Source organism: Coturnix japonica, unplaced genomic scaffold (assembly GCF_054131305.1).
Source record: "Coturnix japonica strain WE unplaced genomic scaffold, WE-NBRP24 Scf040, whole genome shotgun sequence".
Lineage (NCBI taxonomy): Eukaryota > Metazoa > Chordata > Aves > Galliformes > Phasianidae > Coturnix > Coturnix japonica.
Genome location: NW_028188943.1, coordinates 1,254,993 through 1,278,450, shown reverse-complemented (window position 1 = coordinate 1,278,450; position 23,458 = coordinate 1,254,993). Strand labels below are relative to the sequence as shown.

At 50.7% G+C, this 23,458-nt stretch overlaps 2 protein-coding genes and 1 long non-coding RNA gene across 3 annotated transcripts; 2 read left to right on the top strand and 1 right to left on the bottom strand.

Annotated features, from left to right (window-relative positions):
• Positions 1-1,778: 1,778 nt before the first annotated feature.
• Positions 1,779-6,481, bottom strand: LOC146752918 (uncharacterized). The gene is made up of 5 exons (XM_085531024.1): positions 3,507-6,481; positions 3,352-3,423; positions 3,174-3,245; positions 3,005-3,073; positions 1,779-2,896 (listed from the first exon to the last, which is right to left on the bottom strand). The coding sequence occupies exons 1-5, from the start codon at positions 4,090-4,092 to the stop codon at positions 2,325-2,327; spliced, it is 1,371 nt and encodes a 456-aa protein (XP_085387150.1). The 5' UTR covers positions 4,093-6,481; the 3' UTR covers positions 1,779-2,324.
• Positions 6,482-11,063: 4,582 nt separating this feature from the next.
• LOC146752917 (uncharacterized) lies at positions 11,064-15,008 on the top strand. Its single transcript, XR_014940276.1, has 3 exons — positions 11,064-11,161; positions 13,048-13,232; positions 14,712-15,008. It is a non-coding gene; the product is annotated as an uncharacterized LOC146752917 (long non-coding RNA).
• A 4,526-nt stretch (positions 15,009-19,534) lies between these two features.
• LOC146752916 (fibrous sheath-interacting protein 2-like) lies at positions 19,535-22,580 on the top strand. Its single transcript, XM_085531033.1, has 3 exons — positions 19,535-21,583; positions 21,844-21,969; positions 22,296-22,580. Exons 1-3 carry the CDS (start codon positions 21,512-21,514, stop codon positions 22,578-22,580), a joined length of 483 nt encoding a protein of 160 aa, XP_085387159.1. The 5' UTR covers positions 19,535-21,511.
• Positions 22,581-23,458: the final 878 nt, after the last annotated feature.

The window sequence follows — 23,458 nt, the reverse complement described above, 5'->3', positions numbered from 1 at the left end:
TGCAGCGCAGCCACACGACCTAGGCAGGCCTCGGACTGGGATCCTGCTGCTGGGTGCTGCAGGGTGCAGCCTGGCTCAGTCCTCTCTGCACCTGGGGACTGATGGCTGTGTCTGGGATGGCAGTGAGCCTCCTCCACTCCAGGCTGAGCCACTCAGCTCTCCCAGAATTCCCGTCCATCCCCCTTTCTCATCCCTCCATTCCCACGCAGAACTGACTGAGGAGGGTAGGGATGGGTCCAATGGTGGTGGCAGATCTGGGACACTGCCCTTTCTGCTGCCCTTTCACATTGCCCTGAAGGTGGGCCTGGGGGCCTGGGGAGGTGGGCTTTGTAACTGAAGGAACGGCCGCAGGCAGGCAGAAATATGGCAAAGACATTTAATCATTGAACATAGCAAACAGTAAAGAAATGACAGTATTCCCAACCATTTCCCATCCTAACAATTCTTTCTGATCCCACCCCCTAAAACTCCCACCCCCAATCAACTTCTCGCCCCCCCGCTCCCTCCCACCAATAGTTCCCTCCCTGTGCAAAAAAAGCTCCCAGCCCCCTGTTGTAATACAAGAAGAAAGGCAGCAGCCATGGATCAAGAGAAGGACTTGACAGAGCAGCAGCTGTGGAGCAGGATAAACAGCAAACCGTGTTGGTGGTGGATGCGGCAGGCAGTGCCAGCAGGGCGTCCCCTGCTTCAAAGTGCACCTTTCCTCTCTCACCCACCACACATTCTCTCCTGCATTCAGGGTCTGAGGGATTTCTTCCAGTTGTACTCCATATCCGCATGGCCAGTGCGTGATACAGAGCCCAAGTGGAACACCTGCTTGGAAAATGAAATCAACTCTCCCATTCAGTTCTATGAGCGTGCGCCTTCCTCTCAAGTGATGCGTGGTCATATTTGAAAAATCCAAATTAGCTGGATGGAAGATTAAGATGTAATCAGCATTCTGTGATACAGGGTCATCCCTTTGCCTGGGATTCCTTTCCAGGTTTTGCCTTTGCAAATTAGGAAAAGGCTTTAAATTAAGATAGGCTAATACAATCATAACCTAGCATTACTAATACATTCAATGATTATTGCCTCAGATTCCAGCACATCAGATCTGGTAACATCAGATCCTATTGGATTCACATCCAATCTATTAACATAGAAGCACACGATAACCTGGATAATGCCTAATAACTCTGGTTCCTGAGACAGTAGTTGGCAAACCTGAAGGCAAAAGGTCAGCGCGCTAGGACAAACAGCCAGACAGCAGTATGGTTAAATATGGCTGCGTCCATCGACTGCCCGAAAAGCCATGCTTTTATAGCAGACAGATGAGGGCGTTTAAAACCATACATACCAATTGGAGGAAAGCTACTGCAATAACAACCCCCCCTTCAAAGGCCCCCCTTGAAAGCCACGAGCTACTCATTCTTTTCCTAGAGGTGTCCTTGGTTCTCATGCTGTTTCTCCCTCCACAGCTGCTGCTCTGTGAAGCCTTTCTCTTGATGCATGGCTGCTGCTCTGTAAAATTCTTCTGGTATTACAACGGCCCCCCAGATTCCCACCCCACCAGTAGCAGAGTACAGCCATTTCATTGCCCACCCCAAAAAGGTCCCACCGCCAATTCCCACGAATTCCAACCCCAAACTCCCGCCCCCCAACCACTCCCCCACCCCCAAAATTCCCCACCCCTGATTCCCACCCACCAGCCACCCCCAATTCCCACCCTAATATTGGCCACCCCAAGAATTCCCACCCCTTCCCCCCCCAACCATTTCCCACCCCCCACCCAGCATTTCCCAGCCCGGAGCTTTGACAGTGCAACACTTTGTCGGTCCATCAGCTTCAGAGCCCTGCAGTGCCCCAGTCCAAGATGCCGTTTGCGGACAGCCCAGTTTGAGAGGGGTAGGGCTGGGGCTGGTGCTGGTGCCCCTGGAACACTGCTGCTGCTCTCTGGGTGTGGTGGGGGCCAGCCAGGAGCCCAGGGCTACAGGGAAGCGCCTTGGTTGGTTACGGCCACGTCTCCTGCTCCATCAAGTGGGCCGGTTTCCTGGTCCGCTCCCGCTGGAGCCGCTGTTGGGGTGTGATGAGCACCAAGTCCTCCTGCCGGCCGCCGTGCTGACACAGGCAGCTCCACCTAGCGCCGGTGGTTGTGGCCTGGAACATGCTGGCAGCGCGGTGGCTTCCTGGTTGTGGCGGGGACACTGGCTGCCAGTGTGCTGCTTGTGCCCGCTGCTCTGGCCTCTTGTGGTGGTGCAGGTGGGTGCTGGGCACTTGGCCGGCTGGCTGCTGTCCGCGTGCTGCTTGTCTGCCATTTGGCAGGAGATGCAGCCGGGTGGCAGTCAAAGGCGGCTGAGCAGCACCCGGGGCTGCCTCCGCCGTGCCTCCTCCATCAGGTGTGCAGTGCAGGGCGACGGAGGTGCGGGGGCAGCCAGGGGGGTGGGCAGTGCCAGGCGGGTGAGAAGCACTTGGGGCTGCCTTCGCTGTGCCTCCTCCATGAGCTGTCCAGTTTGCATCAGAGGAGGCACGGGGTGCTTGGCCGGCTGGCTGCTGTCCCTGTGCTGCTTGTCCTTGTCTGCCAGCTGGCAGGAGATGCACCCGGGTGGCAGTGCCAGGCGTCTGAGATGCACCCGGGGCTGCCTCCGCCGCGCCTCTTCCATCAGATGTGCGGTGCGGGGCGACGGAGGTGCGGGGGCAGCCAGGGGGGTCGGCTCAGGCAGCTCAGGGGATGCTGGCTGCCGCCAGAGCGGGTTTGTGAGGAGCCCTGATTCAGGATCGGGCTCGTTGCTGAGCTCCCTGCTGGCTCCCAGGGAATCAGGGTGCTCTGTGTTGTTCTCGTTCTCTTTGGTCCCCTCTCCTGTGACTGCAGGCAGGCCCCGGTTGTGCTGGGGGACCTCCAGAGCACTCGTCGCTTCTGAAAAAGCAAGAGCATCCCCCAGAGCAGAAGGATGATGGCAGCCTTCCCACACCTGCTGGGTGCAGACAGCCACCCGTCAATCACCTCTGTAAGCCACAAACTCACCAAGAATGCAGGTGAGGAAACTGTCCATTTCCATGTCGTCCTCACGTCTGTTGCTGCTGGGTGTCTCTTCTGGAAAAGGAAGAAAATCCCCAGTGGGGCAGTGCCAGCTTTCCCACTCGGCCACTCGGTGCAGACACCCCCCCAGCAGCTCTGCTGCCCCCAAACTCACCCTGGCTGATCCATGTCAGCAGCTGGTCAAAGTCTGTGCTGTCGTCTTGGATGGCCGTCTCGGATGTGACTTCTGGGGAAGGAAGAAAATCCATTGCCCAGTGGGGCAATGCTGGCAGCTCTCCCACAGCTGGGAGCACTGGGTACCACCAAGCCTGGCCAGCTCTGCTGCCACTCACCATGGTCGATCCATGCCAGCAGATGATCCATGTCTGCTGTGTCCTGCGGGGTGCCTGTGCTTGTTGTCCCTGCTGGAAAAGCCAGAAGATTTCCAGTGGGGCAATGCTGGCAGCTTTCCACAGCCAGCCACTCGCTCTGCAGCCCCTGAACTCACCGCCTGATTGCGGCGTGGCAGCGCTGCAGGTGATCGGAGCCATGTCGGGATGGGGGCAGACGTCGGTTGGCGCTGGATGCCCCTGGTCCTCCATGAGCAGCACGGCGTCTTGCAAGGGCTCCATGGGGGGCTCCCAGCTGGCGGGCAGGGTGCAGGGCACGGGGAGCACGTGCTGCTGCAGTGCCGGTACCTGCAAAAGAAGTGGTGGGGGGCCGGGGCGGCCGGGGGCCTGCGGCAGGCAGGTGCCTGCGGGCTGCGGGGGCTCTGCATGGGGCACGGCCCCAGGCCACAGCCCCATGGGCTGCTGGGGCAGCAGCATCCCTGCCAGCAGGGGATGTCCCCAGCAGTGAGCAGGGGCAGCGGGGGGAGCCATCGGTGGGTGCAGCCCCCCAGGCAGCAGCTGCAGCAGCGGTGAGTGCAGCCCCGCAGTTGGGGGCAGCCCCCCAGGTGGGAGCTGCTGTGCTGCCTGTCCCCAGACACCTGGTACCCCAGGCCAGACAGAGGCCTGAGGCACCAGGTGGGTGGCACTGGGGACAGGGAGGGGTTGGGGTGGTACCGGCATCGGTCCGCGGATGGTGGGCTGCATCCAGGCGGGGTCCGGTGGCGGCACAGTGGCTTGAAATAAAGTGGCTTCAGGCGTCACAGGCACCGTCAGCGCTCCTCGAGGGATTCTCTCTGTGGGGAAAGGCCATAAGGGGCACTGGGCTGAGATCTAGGCTGCTGGGCTGCTGGGCTGAGATGTGGCTCACAAGGGTGGCATGTGGGGCTTCAGCTGGGATCTGGGGCTTCAGCTGGGGCCAGCTGAAGCACGGGAGCAGGGGGAGCCTGCTGCCTTACCTGCCATGACAGCTGGAGAGTGGCAGTTAGGGGAGCCCCTCCCCCAACGGGGCTTCTGTGGCCGTTGGGCTCAGCCCCTTTCCCCCAGGCTTGTCATGGTTCCATTTGTCAGACCCAAACATCCTTCCCTTCCCATCTCTAACCTGAGAGCGTGGACCTTTTCTCCTGGCTTCCAATGTATCTTGGGGCAGAACACACAGCACTGTCTTTGCTGCTCTTCCCTCTTGGCTGCTTCCCTTTCCTCATCCACCATCCAACCTTCAGCTCTTCTCCCTGACTCTTCTCCTCTCCTCTTCAGCTCTTCTGCTCTTTTTCTTTCCTTGGATGCTCACTCCTCTCTTGCACGTCTACTCCTCTTCTGCTTTTCTTTCTTACCCGCATCCTCTCCCGTTCTTCTCATCTGCTCTTCCCACTTCACTGCATCCTCTTTGCACCTCTCATGCTCTACTGTTCTTCTCTTCCCACCACTCTCTGCTCTTCTGCTCCAGGCTGCGTTTCCTTCTCTGCTCTTCTGCCCTCTCTTCCTCCCTTCTGCTCTTTTTCTCTTCTGCACTTCTCACTGACTGCTGTCCTCTCTTCCCGTCTTCCGTCCTTCTGCCATGCAGCCATTCACTCTTCTCCTATTCAGCTCCTCTCCACTTGTGCCTTTCTGCCTTACCTCTATCTGCTCATCTCCCTTTCTGCTCTTCTCCTCGTCTGCACGTCTTCCTTACCTACACCCTCTCCTTTTTCTTCTGCTCTTCTCCTCTTCTGCTCATCTCCTCTTCCTGTTGTTTTGCTGCCTTGCCTGCCTCCACTCCTTTCCTGTGTTGCCCCTTTTGTCCGCTGCTTTTCTTTCTTACCTGCATCCTTTCTCATTCCTCTCTTCTGCTCTTCTTTAGTTCTGTCTTACCTGTATCCGCTCTTCCCGTCTGCTGCTCCTCTCCTGCTCTGCTCAGTGTCCAATGCCTGCACCGCAGCTCTATGTCAGAATTACTTTTGGGGTGGAGAAAGATATTCATATATTTGTGTGTGATTTTATATGATTGAACAGGAAAAGGAACTAGTTAAGGACATCTGTATTGAAGGACATGTTCTCAACATGACCAGTACTTCTCTAAGAACCAAAATGATGGAAAATATGAGCTAAGCTTTTAGTGTTTGCTGGAAGTGCTTCTGGAGTGAGGCAGTCAAGTCTGCAGCTCACAAAAGGTTGTCATAGCACTTGGCACACTGTACCTCATCCTAAATCCAGCTTGCTATCTACTGCAACTGAAACTTTTGAAGTGGAATGGAGATTGCTGCAGGATGGGGAATAAAAATCTGCTGGTCTTGCTGCTGCCAGTATATATGTACAGACTTTAGACTGCTGGGATATAGTGATTGCTGTCCTGTTTATCTGACTTGTGAAGTTTTACATCCTAAATATATTTTGCTGATCATTTCATTCACGTTAGTGAACAGTATAAATTAACATTCTTTGCACTAGAAGATTATGTTATGTGGGGTAAATTTTCTCCATTCAGAAAGAGATGATAATTTTCATGTTGCTGCAACAGTTAAGTTTTGGCATAGAGGTTAAGGGCTCTGTAGAGCGAAAATCTCAAGCAGATACCATACCTGGTGTTCTCAAGTGACTGTACATTTTTATTTTGTAAGTTTGGTCATGACCCTAATACAGAGTTCACTATTGGAAATGAAGACATACATGTCTCATGACAGGAAAAATCAAACAAATAAACAACAACAAAATAACCCCACAGCAACAAGAACAAAACCATTAAGCTTACAAGATTCTTTTTAATGGAAATGAAGTAACAGGTTGGAGAAATCTGTTTGTTCGTCCTGTATCAGGAACAGCAGGGGGCAGATAGAAGTAGTTCCTACTTCCAGCAGCTCAACTGCAGCAGGAAAAGCTGGGAATGCAGGAGCGAGAAGATCCAAACAACAGCACAGCATTTTAATATGAGTTTTTCCTGGTGAGTGTTGAGCGTTTCTGAACATTGTTCTTAATGTGATATTAAGTTAAAAGATCATAAAATAACAGAACAGTTTGGGTTGGAAGGAACCTTAGAGATCATCTTATTTCAACGCACCCTGCTGTGGACAAGGACACCCCCCACTAGACCAGGTTGCTCAAAGCACTATCCAGCCTGGCCTTGAACATTTCCAGAGAGGGTGTGTCCACAACTTCTGTGAATTCCCATAGGACCCTTATTAATAATCTTTGATTGTGTGTGAGTGTGTGCAGGGATGGGTGGTAAATGCGTGTGCACGCATGTGCATGGAGTGCAAGGATGGGGTTGCACACATTCATATGAGCGGAGGGGTGTGCAAAGGGGTGGCGTTGCACGTGCATCAGTGTGTAAGCAAGGAAGAGGTGGCACACGTGTGTGTTGGTGGTACGTGTGTGTGTGTGTGTGTGTGTGTGCAGGCAGGGAGTGCAGGAATGGTGGTGCATGTATGCATGCAGCTGGGGAGTGCGAGGATGAGTTTTTGAGTTAGAATAGTTCTAACCTGGTCTGGGGCTGTGACTACCAATTGCCTTCCAAAGGTCAATTTTCTGCTCTCTTCTACCCGAAGGGCGGTTGCTGCTACGGCTTGGATGTACTCTGGCCACCCTTGTGATACTGGATCTATCAATTTAGATAGGTATGCCACTGGTTGACGCTTACGTCCCCATTCCTGGGTTAGCACTCCCAGAGCTGCCCCTCGATCTACAGTAACAAAAAGCTGGAAGGGCTTCAAGGCAGGAAGAGCTAGGACTGGGGCTGTAATTTGGCCTTGTTTTAATTCTTTTCTTAGTTCCTTCTCTTCAGTAGTCCACTGAAGCATGTTGGGTTCTTCATCTAATAACTTAAGGTATCAGCCCTTGATATTCTGAGCATATGCCTCTATCCAGAGTCTGCAATATCCTACTACCCCCAGGAATTTTCTCAGTTCCCTCTTTGTTCTGGGCATGGGTAGCTCGATAACTCCCTGAATCCTCCCTGGGGTTATTTTATACTTTCCCTCAGAGACCAGCTGTCCCAAAGACTTGGCTTCTCTTTCCACGGACTGTGGCTTATTCTTTGATACTCTCAGTCCTTGTTTCCCCAGGAAGTTTAACAGTTCATTTGTGGCTCTTTTAACTCCCACCTTCTCTGACCCTGACAACACGAGGTCACCTACATCTTGTAGGAGTAATGCTCCCTCTGGTGGCCGAAAATGTTCTAATATTTGTTCCAAGGTTTGCCCGAACCAATTGGGTGACTCTGTGAACCCCTGGGCTAGAACTGTCCACCAATACTGTTGTTTCCGCCCACGCTCAGGATCTTCCCACTCAAAGGCAAATATGTCTCTGCTTTCAGATCCAATGGACAAGACCAAAAGGGCATCCTTTCGATCTATAACACTGATCCGCCTGTTCCCATTTGGGATTTTGTTCATCAAGGTATATGGGTTTGGAGCCACTATATTTTGTACTATGTCATTCATTTTTCTCAAATCTTGCACTAATCAGTAGGAACCATCGGGTTTTTTTAAATGGCAAAATGGGGGTATTGAAAGGTGACAGCCATGTTCCAGCAACCCATCCCTTAGTAATCACTGTATTACAGGTTTAAGGCCAATACGTCCCTCAAATGGATGTGGATATTGTCTCTGTCTTATGACTTCATATTTTGCTTGCATTTTTATTTTCAAAGGGGTTATTTTTAATCCCCCTCTATTTCCTTCTTTGACCCAAACCACAGGGTCTATCCTTCTCTCATCTGCCTCAGTTAATACATTTATTGATACAGTAATTCCATCTTGACAGGTTGTTGTTTGTATTCCTGGTTTCATCATGAGATGTCTCCCCAGCAAGTTAGTCCCTGCATCAGGTACATAGAATAATTGTCCTGTGATTGCTTTAAACCCCAGTTTCAACTCGATACTTTCATCCCAGTTCCCTCTACCCCATTTATCTTTAAGGTCTCATTTCTTAATATGAGTCCTGACTCCTTATGGGCCAGCGATGAACAAGCTGGCCCTGTAAAAACACAACTTCTTCCCCCTCAGGTCCCACTTTTATATTTACCAGGGGCTCCTGGTGGGACCACAGTTTTGAAAGCCCCGGACCCCCCTATTCTGAATTCAAAGCAGCTGGTAACTTTTCCTCTCTCTTCCGTTCTGGGCAGTTTTTCTTTATGCGTCCTGGCTGACCACACCAGAAGCATTTCCCTACACTTGGCTGCAACTGGGGCCTCACTGGATATCCTTGGGATCTTTCTTCTCCCTGCCTCCCTCCAGGGCACAACCTTCCTCCAATTTTCTTTTCCCTATTACCCATTCTTTGTTTCACCACCTGTTCTGCCATGGAAACCATTAACTTTGCCTTTTGTTTTTCCTTCTCATCTCCCCTTCTAACGTACACGCTCTGAGCCTCTCGTAAGATCTCCTCCAGAGACCTCTTACTCCATCCTTCTGTCTTCTGAAGCCTCTTTTGCACATCTGGCTGCGCCTTGGTTACAGAGTTAACTTTTAGAAGCCCTTGGGCTACAGGATCCTCAGGATTCATTCCCGAGTATTTTCTCATTTTATCTCTAAGCCTTTCCAGAAAATCACTGGGGGGTTCTTCTCTATCCTGCTGAATCCCAAATGCCTAGGTAAGATTCGGGGACTTGGGTACTGCCTCCCTAATCCCAGCCATTATTATGTCTCACCGATATTTTGCCAATGTTGTGCATTATTACTATCCCAGCTGGGGTCTTCCACTGGCTATTTTTGCACTCCAGGACGCCCAGGAGGGTTATTATTTTCCCACTCTTGTGTAGTTGCTCGCCTAATCATGCCTCTTTCTTCTCCAGTAAACAACATATCCATAATAGACATCATTTCCATCCACGAGTACAAATTTGGCCCCAGAAATTGATCTAATTGTTCTGCTACTCTTATAGGATCTTCAGTCGAGGATTTCAATTCCTTTATAAAATGTCTGACTTCTCCACTACTGAGTGGGGAGTTTACACAGCCTATTTGTCCTTGTCCCAGTGGTACCTCCTGTAAGGGGTACACTGAGGTGCTGGTACGGCTGGTGTCTGGTGAAGGAAAACTTTTGATATCCCTTTTACATACAGGGTCTTGCAAATGTCACCAGGAAGGAAGTACAGGCAGGAGGCCCAGCACCCTGCAACCTCCAGGTGGGGGAGAGCAGCCAAGGATTCCTTTGGGATCTGCAGGTTCATTGTGTGGAGCATTGCGTCAAGAAACATCTGTGTATAGAGATGATGGCAGAGGTACAGAGCTGAGCATCATAGAGAGGGAGAGTTGCTCATCTTGTTTCCCACCATAAGACAGGAACTAGGAGCCACAAAGAAAGTGTGGGCACATTCTGCTTTCCTCTTCTGTCCCACTCCATCTGCCCCGTCAGAGGGGAGGAACAGCCACGCTTCCACTGAGACGTTCCTCTCACAGCCAGGCACCCCTCAGGTTGGAGCATTGCCGGCTGCTGGATGGGAAAAGCAGCTGCAGAAGTGCGTGTACACAGGAGTGTGCGGAGAAGTGGGGTAGCAAAAGTGTGTGAGTGCAAGTGTGAGTGTGTGCAGGATGGGTGGGAAATGTGTGTGCATGCATGTGCATGGAGTGCAAGGATGGGGTTGTGCACATTGGTATGAGCAGAGGGGTGTGCAGAGGGGTGGGGTTGTACATGTGTGAAGATGCAAAAGTGTTCCTGGATGGTATTTGCACGTGGATTTGCAGAGTGCCTGCAAGCATGTGGATGCACGTGCCTAAGCAGAGTGTGAAGGGATGTTCTTTCACGTGTATGTGTGCAAGGATGGGGCTGAATGTCAGGGTGTGCAGGGATGGGGTGGTACGTGTGTGTGTGTGTGTGTGTGTGTGTGTGCAGGGATGGGGTGATACGTGTGTGTGTGTGTGTGTGTGTGTGTGTGTGCAGGGATGAGGTGGTACGTGTGTGTGTGTGTGTGTGTGTGCAGGGATGGGGTGGTACGTGTGTGTGTGTGTGTGTGCAGGGATGGGGTGGTACGTGTGTGTGTGTGTGTGTGTGTGCAGGGATGGGGTGGTACGTGTGTGTGTGTGTGTGTGTGTGTGTGTGCAGGGATGGGGTGGTACGTGTGTGTGTGTGTGTGTGTGTGTGTGTGTGTGTGCAGGGATGGGGTGGTACGTGTGTGTGTGTGTGTATGCAAGGATGGGGTGGTACGTGTGTGTGTGTGTGTGTGTGTGTGTGTGTGCAAGGATGGGGTGGTACGTGTGTGTGTGTGTGTGCAGGGATGGGGTGGTACGTGTGTGTGTGTGTGTGTGTGTGTGTGTGCAGGGATGGGGTGGTACGTGTGTGTGTGTGTGTGTGTGTGTGTGTGCAGGGATGGGGTGGTGGCCATTTGCACGAGCACAGAGGTGTGCAAAGCGGTGGGCGATTGCTCCGTTGAAGCAAGAAGCAAGCGTGACAGTGCTCCAGTTGTAAGGAAGTGCATTGCTGGAACAGGGCAGAGCTGAGCCTGCAACTGCAGCCTCCTTTGCACAGCCCAGCTCTCAGAGGGTGAGACAGTTGTGCTTCCTGAGCAGCTCAGGGACGTTGTGGACAGAAGCAGCCGAGTCCAAAGTTCCTGGTGTGAAGTGCTCCGAACATCGGGCTCTCTGGGCGAGCTCCCGGCTGACAGCACTGCTCCCCTCTGCCCTCGCCCGGGCCTGCTGGGAGCTGCAGGGCCTGCTGGGAGCTGCAGGCCCCGCAGGAACTACCACTCCCAGGATGCTGTGCGGCAGCACCGGGCGCCGCCATGACAGTGCTGTGTGCAGTGCTGTGCAGGGCTGGGCCTGTGGGCTCAGGGCACCGGGTGCTCCTTCCCTGAGCCTGCCAGGAGGTAAGGCACCGTGAGGGTGGTTTGGGGGAGACCAAAAGACGTAGAGAGGACGTAGGTGGGACATGGAGGTGAGATAGATGGGGCATGAACTGGATCTAGAGAGAGGGGTGAGAAGGCAAGGTGGATATCCGACAGGTGGGGACAGGGGCCTGTACAGGTCAAGGGCCAAGTCCAGCTCTGCAAGCACAGCAACATGTCGGGGACGCCGGGCTGCGGCTGGAGATGGAGCAGAGCAAGATGGAGAAAGGGGGGAACATTCAGGGAGCGAAGAAATCTCCAAGTGGGGCTTTCTCCATAGCTCAGCCTGCAGCGCAGCCACACGACCTAGGCAGGCCTCAGACTGGGATCCTGCTGCTGGGTGCTGCAGGGTGCAGCCTGGCTCAGTCCTCTCTGCACCTGGGGACTGATGGCTGTGTCTGGGATGGCAGTGAGCCTCCTCCACTCCAGGCTGAGCCACTCAGCTCTCCCAGAATTCCCGTCCATCCCCCTTTCTCATCCCTCCATTCCCACGCAGAACTGACTGAGGAGGGGAGGGATGGGTCCAATGGTGGTGGCAGATCTGGGACACTGCCCTTTCTGCTGCCCTTTCACATTGCCCTGAAGGTGGGCCTGGGGGCCTGGGGAGGTGGGCTTTGTAACTGAAGGAACGGCCGCAGGCAGGCAGAAATATGGCAAAGACATTTAATCATTGAACGTAGCAAACAGTCAAGAAATGACAGTATTCCCAACCATTTCCCATCCTAACAATCCTTTCTGATCCCACCCCCTCAAACTCCCACCCCCAATCAACTTCCCTCCCTCTGCCAAAAACCTCCCAGCCCCCTGTTGTAATCAAGAAGAATGGCAGCAGCCATGGATCAAGAGAAGGACTTGACAGAGCAGCAGCTGTGGAGCAGGATAAAGAGCAAACCGTGTTGGTGGTGGATGCGACAGGCAGTGCCAGCAGGGCGTCCCCTGCTTCAAAGTGCACCTTTCCTCTCTCACCCACCACACATTCTCTCCTGCATTCAGGGTCTGAGGGATTTCTTCCAGTTGTACTCCATATCCGCGTGGCCAGTGCGTGATATAGAGCCCAAGTGGAACACCTGCTTGGAAAATGAAATCAACTCCCCCATTCAGTTCTATGAGCGTGCGCCTTCCTCTCAAGTGATGCGTGGTCATATTTGAAAAATCCAAATTAGTTGGATATAAGAGAGGTAATAGCATCATAACCGAGCATTACTAATACATTCAATGATTATTGCCGCAGATTCCAGCACCATTGGTAACATCAGACCCCATTGGATTCACATCCAATCTATTAACATAGTAGAAGCACAAGATAACCTGGATAATGCCTAATAACTCTGGTTCCTGAGACAGTAGTTGGCAAACCTGAAGGCAAAAGGTCAGCCCACTAGGACAAACAGCCAGACAGCAATATGGTTAAATATGGCTGCGTCCATCGACTGCCCGAAAAGCCATGCTTTTATAGCAGACAGACGAGGGCATTTAAAAACCACACACACTAATTGAAGGAAAGCTATTGCAATAACAACCCTAAAACCCCCGTTGAAAGCCCCGAGCTACTCATTCTTTTCCTAGAGGTGTCCTTGGTTCTCATGCTGTTTCTCCCTCCACAGCTGCTGCTCTGTGAAGCCCTTCTCTTGATGCATGGCTGCTGCTCTGTAAAATACTTCTGGTATTACAACGGCCCCCCAGATTCCCACCCCAATAATTCCTTCCTCCAAATTGCAACACTGAATTTCAGAGTGTAACATTATCAGAGTACAATTTCTCCCCCAGAATTGCCACCGCACCAAGTTCCCTCCTCATCTCCCTTTCTGCTCTTCTCGTCTGCGCGTCTTCCTTACTTTCACCCTGTCCTTTTTCTTCTGGTGATGGAGATCTTCAGGCTGGAGGAGCTCTTGTCTTGCTGCAGCCACCCCAGCATCCCTTGCCAGCTGTGCTGTGCCCAAACTCATCCTCGCTGATCCATGCCAGCCGATCATCAATGTCAGCCATGTCCTCCGGGCTGCCTGCGCTTGTTGTCACTGCTGGAACAGCAGTCTGGAAAAGGCAATCTGGAAAAGTAAGTTCTTTGTACTTGAAAACTTCTCAGTTCCTTCTGATCTCGATATACAAAGTAGTTCCAAGTCCCTGTAGCTTTTGTGTTTTCTTTTGCAGAAGGATTCTGTGATTCTGTGTGATTCTGTGATCTTTGAGATCCTTTTCAACCCAGGCCATTCTATGACTGTACAGTTCCATACTGGAACAAATATAAAATGCTAACTATGTAAAACATGGAGTCAAACCTGTGTGATTTGTCCACACCAGGAGGTGATTAGAAAACAATTTGTAAGCTACAAAGCTGCTTGCATGAAAGGAAGAGAAAATAAAACTACAAGAAACAGGGAAAACATTTCTTCCTGAAAATAGGAAGAATAATGGACCTGCCATGAAATTTGGGTGAAGCTGCCTGATTTTATGAAGCTATTCACATTATTTTCTTGGTGCTGTGTTTCCCAAATGAGTGGTTTCTGGCTCTGCTGCAGCACCAGTCTGCATGTGAACATCAACTCTACTCTCCATCTGGGAAGATTAAGACTTCCCTTCTCCCACCAGTACCACTGAATTACAGTTACTCAGTGGTTAAACAAAGGAATCCTTAAAGAAGGGTTTACAGCTGTCCTGTTATCTGAAGTGCTTGTAGCATTCTGATGCTATTAAGCTCTATGTATTAACAAGTTCAAAAAGAAAAGGTAGGCATCTGATTGTTGTGCCAGTTTCTAAGTTATTTGGAAAGCTGTACCACCCAACCACTCCTTCTATTTGATGAAGGTGACAAAGCTCAGTTTAATTTCTGACTGCTGTTTAAATTCTGAAGCTCGAGCTGTTTCCTGGAGCAGAAAAAGCTCGGAAGCTGTCCCTCCTACAAGCAGGCACCTCTGAGCAAAATATGACATCTCAATTTCTGATGGTAAGGTCAGGAGATCTGATTCCAGCGTCTAGCTTTCAGCTTCATGCTATGTTAGTGGGACCTTTGGCATCTAGCACTTAATGATCTTGAAGGTTTCTTCCAACCCAAGCCCTCCCATGATCCTATGATTCTGTGATTTCACTCAGGTTTATTAAGATGAGATGAGTTCTCCTAAATGCACTGTTCTCCATATGATTATATTTGGAGTCTTAAATTATAATTGGGTGACTTAAACCAGACACCAAACTTTCTGATGGCCAAAATTAAATGAAATCAATCCTTGACTGTGTCAGTAGTCTGTAACTAGAGCCCATCAGGTAATTCCCAGCCTCCTGCCTGTATCAGTGGCTGCACACAGTGAAAAAGTCTGATGGGATTTTAACCTCTAAAATGTTCCAAAGCAACCAGAGGGTGAATATATTCACTATGCAAATACCTGCAGGAATAAGCTTGTCATGTATGTCCTCAGGTACCACAGTAGTTAATGGTGGGACTCAGTAGGTCATGCTGAAAGTTGAGTCTGCTGATCTTGAAGGTCTTTTCCAGCCTACATGACCTTATGCTAATATTTCTGTATTTATTTCTGTTCAGCTCCCAGAAAACCTCCCACCCAGCCCCCAGTTGACCCCGTGGTGAAAAATAAAACAGAAACCTCAGTGATGCTGGCATGGACCCCTCCGAAGATGCACTGCCCCATTCCAATCAATGGCTACGTCGTGGAATGCAAGAAACTAACTGGCTTCACCTGGGTGAGGTGCCACGAGTCTCATGTCCCCGTCCCAGAGTTCACGGTGAGCAATCTGTCTGAAGAGGCTGATGATCAGTTCCGAGTGTCTGCAGTCAATGCGCATGGACAGAGCCCGTCTCTGGAATTCCCAGGGAGCGTGCACCTTGGTAAGCACAAAAACCCCAATGGAAATGGGTCAGTGTGTGCTGAGCAGCTGTGTTGGTTCCCTAAAGATGTTTCCTTTGACTTTAAGGATAGTAGTGCATTAACACACCAAAGGCTTTCCCTTATTCCTAGTTCTCCTATCTCCTATCAACCTCCAGCTACCACTAAAGTGATGCAAGTTATGTTTCTGTGACAGGGACATGAATATCCTTATCTTTTGATATCTCATATGTGCAAGATCTGTAACAGATCTTAAGCATAGAAGTGCTTCTTCCAGCACTCATGCAAAGGGAGAAGTAGAAATGTCCCTATGATTTAATCTTCCATCTCTAAATGAGATACCAGACTTGCATCTAAAGAGCATTAAGACATTCATGTTGTTCTTCCTCAGAACCAGTCCTGGTTGTGAAATCCCCCCTAACAACTGGTGAAGCTGTACCTGGAGGGGATGCCATGTTTACTATTGACCTTACAACAACGTGTTGTGGCACTTGGTACCTCAGTGGTAAAGTCTTACAGGAAAGCGAGACCTGGATCATCAAGAGAACCCAAACTACTCCCAGCCTAATCATAAAGAACGTCACCAAGAACGATGATGGAGCAGAAGTGAAATTTGTTGCCAAAAATGTTGATGTCAGCAGCAAGATGAGAGTGAGAGGTATTTGCTTTGATCCTTCTCCTTTCCTCTTACAGTCAAGGCATAGTTGCTGTGATCTGATGATTAGAACTGGGGCTGCAGGCATTCACTGACTGTACCAAATACCTGAAATTGCATCCCATGGACTGACGTGAGTCCTGGTAATGACCTAAACATGATAGCACTGAGTGTAGGGTAAGCCAATCTACCCAGCTGCTTGGTATCTGAACCAGATTGCTTCATGCCAGCTGATGAATGTCTGCAGTTCACAGCTATTGGCCAGTGCATTCAGTCAGCAAGTTTACCACTGCATCACCATAGAGCAGTACTTTCAGCTCCAGGTTCAGACAGCCTTTCTGATTGCACTGGAATAGTTTAGAAGTAGGGGAGCAATCATTCCAATAATATCTCTATCAATCAGCTTTGCATGACAAAATAGAACAAATAAACATTCATTATGGGAGGAGCTGTTTGTCGTTGGGTGGAAACCTCTGCAGAAGCATGTTTAGAGCATTATTAATCAGTAGAAGGAGATGTTTGGTTGATTTTTACTTAGTAAATCCGGCAAGAAGACTAAATGAAATATCTTGAATTGCTCAGCAGTGACACAATGATGAGTGCAGGAACAGAAGGTGATACTTTTTCAGAGATGTTGCAGCAAACATTGACCACGTTAGCCTGATATAAATTGAAATAACGCGGCCTTTGCTCCTGACAGGTGCTGCAGTGAGATTTACCAAGAAGAGCAAAGATGTAGAAAAGATCTCCGCTCGGCTGCGTGAGGAAGCCAAACTGCAGGCTGAGCTTTCAGACACAGGCGCTACTGTGGAGTGGATGAAGGATGGGAAGGAGCTCAAGGCCAGTGAAAAATAGGAACTGCAAATTGTGGGGAAGAAACACACCCTGAAAATTCACAGCGTCTCAATGGATGATGCTGGAAGTTGTCAGTGCATCTGTGAGGGGGATAAAATGCTCTATCAGCTTTCACTGAAAGGTATGTGACAGTCTGGGCTGTGCTCTTCCAGCCCAGGGCCAGCAGACTGCATTCACCTGACTCCCCGACAGTCCAGCTGTTGTCAGACAGCATCTGGGGTGTTTTCAGTGGCTGTTTTGACTTGAACTGGCCAATCTGCTTTGTAGAGCCATTTGATTTCTGTGTTCTGTCCTGTGATTCGTCCCTAAGATATAGAGGAAATGAAGGGAAAGATAGGAAAAAGAGCATCCCAGCCTTCCTGCTCTTCTGTCAGGGTGGCCACAAGAGATGATGTCAACAGCTCTTTTTGTAGCAATGATCCCAAATGTGGAAGAGACCTGTGAAGAGTCACAGGGATGTTTACTTAGCTGTCATTCCATGGTGGGCTTTTTCTTACACAGATGTAGAGAGAAACTGAACTTTCCCACGCAGGTCTCTGTTTTGCTGCAGGGTGTAGGTCTGATCTCTGAGATCCACACGCTGGGCCTTGATTGCAATAAATGAGAGCCCTTTGTTTGCTCCAGTGGAAGACTTTCCATTTCTGCAGTACCCTCTGCAGATGACACAAATGCAAATGCACCTTCTTCCCAGCAACAATTGACTTTTTTTTTTTTTTACACTGAGTATGCATGAGGCTCTTCATCATATTCTGCTGGCTTGTCACCCTTGTTGGTCCATGGAGAAACAACAAAGCCCTAGAGTAGTGTATGCACTTTGGCATTGGAGAGCTTACTTAATTGCTTCTTCTCAAAGAACAAACTCCAGAGAGACATGGAGAAAGCTCCAAACAGAACTGAATAATGGGACTAAATTGATGGAGAGCAGAACTTCCTGCCAAGGCTTGTCAGCTAGTCTTAATTTTGCTTTTCTTCTCTCAGTCATGTTAGCATAATATTTCATACTGGCAGGTCTGCCCCCAGAATTAACTGAATTAGCTGATGGACGTTTCCATGTGCTTTGCACTGTAATGTGACTATCAAATGAGTAATCAATGCTGTTATTTTAAAACCTGTGTTGGCAAGCTGTAAGACAAACAACTGCTGTTGGTAGCTTGGTTACTGCAGAATCAGCTTTCGTGTATCTCATAGATAGGGAAGAGACCCTGAAGGGTCAGCTAGTTGGACTCCCCCCGCAATGAACAGGGGCACCGCAGCTCCATCAGGTGCTCTGAGCCCTGTCCAGCCTGACTTTGAACATCCTCAGGCTCACCAATCTTATACCCATGCCACACACTCGCAGTATTTCACCATTCAGCATCGCCACTTGTATCTTCTCTTGCTGTAAACCAGAGCTAGCTGGTAAATCATCTGCTGTGCGGGTCAGCTGTATCTCTGCCATGGGCATCACGTGGCTGCTGGGAGGCTCTGAAGAGCTGCAGCCAGAGGTGTGTCACCCGCTGGGCCTCGTGCCCAAAGGAGCCCACAGGAAAGTGTTGTTGCAGTTTGTCATGCACTGCACTGCCATGAGACTTGACGTGCCAGACATCCTCTGACACGTGACCTCCTGCATCCAGGCAGGACATCTGAGACGTCTCCTTCAGCCTGACGTGGCTGCAGTTTCACACTGGTTTTACTAAGGAAGGAGAAGGCACGTGGATGAAACTCTTTTCCTGCTCTTCCTGGCATTAGCTCATAGTACAAGTAAAGCACTGTCAGGTCAAGCCTGGAGGAGTAATGCTTGTCACTGACATGTTCCTGTTCAGGGTGGAGCTGGAGGGTAAAATAACACAAGAAATTGTCATTGAAATTCAAGATCTGTGAAATTCAGCTGGCTGCATTCACAGAACCTGGCGTTAAGATCTGTTTTCTGGTTTATATCTTGAGCCTATTTTCCATAACCCAGTCCTCATTTATGAACTGAAGCTCTACTGAAAGCCTTTCGCTGTGTATGCTCATGCTGCAGCGCAGCGCTTGTGACCTTTAACAGCACATTCACATTCCTCTGATCACAGGATCCTTAAGGTTGATTAAGACCCTCTAGTCCGACTGCTCACCCATCACCACCATGATGCTCACCATCAGCTAGCTAAAAACTCAGCAGAGATGATAGATCAAGCACAACACTGGATTTGGGATGGCTAGAGATTCCTAAGATATTGAAGGATTGATTGCAGGTGGTGTTGGCTCAGGTATTCACCCTGCATCCCACCTCCTGTTCTGTTTGGTTGAGAATCATGCATTCTGCAATTTCACTTTGTAATTCAAAGACCCTGGCTTTATCTGTTGACAAACTGATCTAAAACAAGCCAAGAAGACTCCGTTGGAACTGGTTGATGCAGAACAAAGGACATCCCCAAAGGACAAGTTGCACTGTTTGATGAACATTATTGGATGAGAGCTAAGCTAAGATTTAAAAAGTTCTGGGGCTGTCTCTGAGCATCAGATACAGAGGAAGCCTGCATGATTCCCTGAGAATGGATACCTCCTACTTTGGTGTAGGGTTAAGGGAACACTAGCAGTAACTCCTATCACAAAATGTCACATGGCTCAGACAAAATGCCATCAAGAGGGCTTAATTAGGAGCACCAAATGGTCACAAGATGGTCTTAGGGCAGGGAAGTAATCTATCTATGTGATATTGATTGATGCTGTTAGTTCTTAACAGCTTGACTCTAGAGGGACTGTTCTTCTTTGGTCACCTAGTTTTAAAAGAATAGATGGCTCCTGTCTATTACAATTTTTAAGGCATTATTTGTTCACTGATGCCATAAATGTGCCTGGCATAGCAATTGGCCTTGGTATATTCAGCTCGGCGTCCAGTCGGATCTTGAATATCTCCACAGAAGGAGACTCCACCACCTCCCTGGGCAGCCTGTTCCAGTGCTACGTCACCCTCGCCGTAAAGAAGTTCTTCCGCATCTTCGTGCAGAACTTCCAATGCTGAAGTTTCATCCCATTACCCCTAGTCCTGTCCCTACACATTACTGAAAAGAGACCAGCCACGCCACTATGGCACCCACACCTCAGGTATTTATAAACCTGGATCAAATCCCCTCTCAGCCTTCCTTTCTCAAGGCTAAACAGACCCAGCTCGCTAAATCTCTCCTCATAGGGGAAATGCTCCAGGCCCTTCACCATCTTAGTGGCCCTCCGCTGGACTCTTTCCAAGAGATCCCTGTCTTTTTTGTACTGGGGAGCCCAGAACTGGACACAGCACTCCAGAGGAGGCCTCACCGGGGCAGAGTAGAGGAGGAGGATCACCTCCCTCGACCCGCTGGCCATGCTCTTTTTAATACACCCCAGGATGCCATTGGCCTTTTTGGCCACAAGGGCACACTGCTGGCTCATGGTCAATCTGTCGTCCACCAGGACGCCCAGGTCCCACTCAGCAGAGCTCCTGTCCAGCAGCTCTTCCCCCAGCCTGTACTGGTGCATGCAATTATTTCTCCCTAGGTGCAAGACTCTACACTTGCTTTTGTTAAACCTCATCTGGTTTCTTACTGCTCAGCTCTCCAGCCTGTCCAGGTCTCTCTGAATGGCAGCACAGCCTTCAGGCGTGTCAGCCAATCCTCACAACTTCGTGGCATCAGCAAACTTGCTGAGGGTGGTCACTATCCCCTCATCAAGGTCACTGATGAAGATGTTGAACAAGACCGGACCCAGCACAGACCCCTGGGGGACGCCACTAGTTACAGGCCTCCAGCCAGATTCCGCACCACCAACGACAACCCTCTGCACTCTGCCAGTCAGCCAATTCTCGACCCACTTCACCGTCCACTCATCTATCCCATACTTCCTCAGCTTTATTATAAGGATGTCAAGGGGGACAGCATCAAAAGCCTTACAGAAATTAAGGTAGACTACATCTACCGCTCTCCCCCTGTCCACCCAGCTAGTGACATCTTCATAAAAGGCCACCAGGTTGGTCGAGCACGACCTCCCCTTGGTGAACCCATGCTGAGTACTCCTGATAACCTCCTTTTCTCCCAGTTGTCTGGAGATGGCATCCAGCACAAGCTGTTCCATCACCTTCCCTGGGACAGAGGTGAGGCTGACTGGCCTATAATTACCCGGGTCCTCCTTCTTGCCATTTTGAAGACAGGAGTGACACTGGCCGTCCTCCAGTCTTCAGGCACCTCCCCAGTTCTCCAAGACCTCTGATAGATTACAGAGAGCGGCTCAGCAACGACCTCCAGCAGCTCCCTCAGCACCTGTGGATGCACCCCATCAGGTCCCAAGGATTTATGGACCTTAATGTTTCCTAGGCACTCACAGACCACCTCTTCCCTGACTAAAGGGAAATCTCCCATTCCCCACACTCTCTCATTAACCTCCAGGGCCTGGGATTCCGGAGGGAGAGCCCTTTCACTAAAGACAGAAGCAAAAAAGGCGTTCACTATTTCCACCTCCTCAGCATCCCTCCTCTCCCTGGAAGCACTCAAGGCCAGGCTGGATGTGTTGTGAGCAACCTGGTCTACAGCGAGGTGTCCCTGTCTATAGCAGGTTGGAACGAGGTGATCTTAAGGGTCCCTTCCAACACAAACCATTCTAAGATTCTAGGACAGAAAAACAGGCCAGCTCTCCCACATTGTTTCAGTGTCATTTACTTATAAAACAAGCTCTGGGACAACCCGAGAAGGTATTTGTTCCACGTGCAGCATCACCTGTGATAGAAACCAAGGAAGCCTACAGCAGGCCTCAGGACTCAGCAAGCCTTTTTGGCTCAAAGCAGGGCCAGCTGGAGCAGCTTACCACGAGTGCACCCAGAAGGGCCTCCATGCAGCTGCAGGCTTGCCGCATGTCATTGCATGTCATTGTGATGCAACAGTGGGTGAGCGTGACATAAAGCTGCAGGCTGGAACTCCGGCTGGGGTGGCCTCAGTTCGCTGCTGCTGGAGCGAGAGGTGGTAGCGGAGGGTTGCAGCTCTCAGAGAGTTCCTACCAGGAGCCATGGAGTGCTGTTGCAGTGCTGGATTCCGAAATCCAGATGAATTTCTGAGCAGAGCGGGGAAGAGCGGAAAGGTGAGCGCTGCTACATCAAGAGAGGGCTGAGTGCAGTAGCCTGGGGTATGCAGGGCTGCTCTGGGGCTGTAGATGCTCTCCAGAGGCTGAGGGACACTTCTCCTCATGCTGGTGCTGGAGAAGGCTTGCAGGGAATCGCACCTCTCTGCACATCCCAGCATCAGTTACAGAAGTGGGGAGGGAGCTGCCAAAGGGAGCGGAGGTGGGCTGGAGAGAGGAATGGAGTGTCTGAGTGTCCAAGCGTGTCTTTGTCTTTCTAGCTCCGACCCAGAGGACAGGAAGTTGGAGCAGGAGGTAGCTGGCTGTTGGACCTTCCACTCGGGGTTAAAATCCCTGTGCAGCCTGGCACCAAGCTCCTTTTCGCCAGGAGAAAGCTGGGGGAAAAGGTGAGAGGAGTAAGGAAGCGTCAAAAAGGGCTCTTGTTTCCTGGGGTTGCCGCCATGCCAAGGAGGCCTTGTGTTGGGATGCCAATCCCATGTGTTGGGATGCTGGGGCCAGGCACCCATCAGGCACAGAAATGTGGAGACCGGGTCGTTCCTGGAGGAGGGTGCAACCCTCTGCTCTCCCTCTTGGAGGACTTAGGAAAACCCAGACATGACTGTTTGGGAAAGAGGCAAGAGGCCAGCCTGTGGGTGTGAGCAGCTTGGAAGTGTCTCTGTTTCTTTGCTGCTCTCTCCTTCCCCATTCACACTCTACAACACATCTCTTCCAGCTCCACCAGCCTTCTCCTCAGTTTGACCTGAGAGATCCGTACAGTCGCAATCTGTGCACAGAGTACAACAGCCTGCATGACCCGCATCTGCGGGAGTTCCACAACCGCAAAAACAACCTGCGGAACCTGAAGAAACGGGGCTTGGTCACCGAGGATGGCGACGTAAGTTTGGCTGTTGGGCTGACCAACATGGGTCTCCTCAGGAGGGCTTTCCAGTCTGCCAGGCAGGGGCCTGACACTACAGCCATCTGTCATTGTCTCTTCTGTAGGTTGTCTGCACTCTGAAGGAGTTCAACGAGTACAGGCAGTACCTGACCAGGCTGAAGCTGGAGAAAAAGCAAGCAAAGAGGCGAGAAGAGGTAGGCAAAGCCCAGTATTGGTAGGCACGTGTCAGCAGCATGGCACTGAGGGCACGGGCTTTACTTGATGGATCTGAGGGAGATGGGGAAAGCAGAAAAGGTGAGGGGCGGGCTGGTGGTCTAGGCATTGAGGCATGGAAAGGACAGCTCAGCTCAGAGCTGAGCTAGCACAGCGTGCTGGTGTGAAGGCAGCCTGGAAAGTTGCTTGCTTACAAGCAGAGCACTGTGGCAGCCGTTCTCTTCTGCCCTCATTGCAAGGCTGAAGCAGTGTGCTTGCCCTCTTCTGCGTAAAGCAGCAGTACTTAGGGTGGGAAGCACTCTCTAAGACAAGACCAAGCATAAACCCTCTGTTCCCTTCCAGGATGAGCTTCTTCGGGAGATTTCCAATTTGAAGGAATCGATCCACAGACTACAGATGGCCAGGGACAAGTTCCAGCCCGGTCCCGTGGATTACATTGCGGGTTCAAAAATCAGACCCACAATGCTTCATAAACCAGCTGGCCCCTCTCCTTCATGCTATAATCTTCTGTCTGGACAATGCAGAAGGAATGTGGCTTTGATGGAGTGTGGCCTTCAGGGAGACTCATGGAGCACAGGGCGTGCAATGAAGCTGCCTGAGAAGTCACCCAAACCTGCGTTGGGCAGGGAAGGCTCCAAACTCCCCAGAATCATCCAGACTACTTCTGTGTCAACAACAAACTCCAAACTCCCCAGAAGCATTCGTACTGCTTCTGACCCAACAGCAAACTCCAGAGTCCCCAGAATCATCCAGACTACTTCTGCGTCAACAACAAACTCCAAACT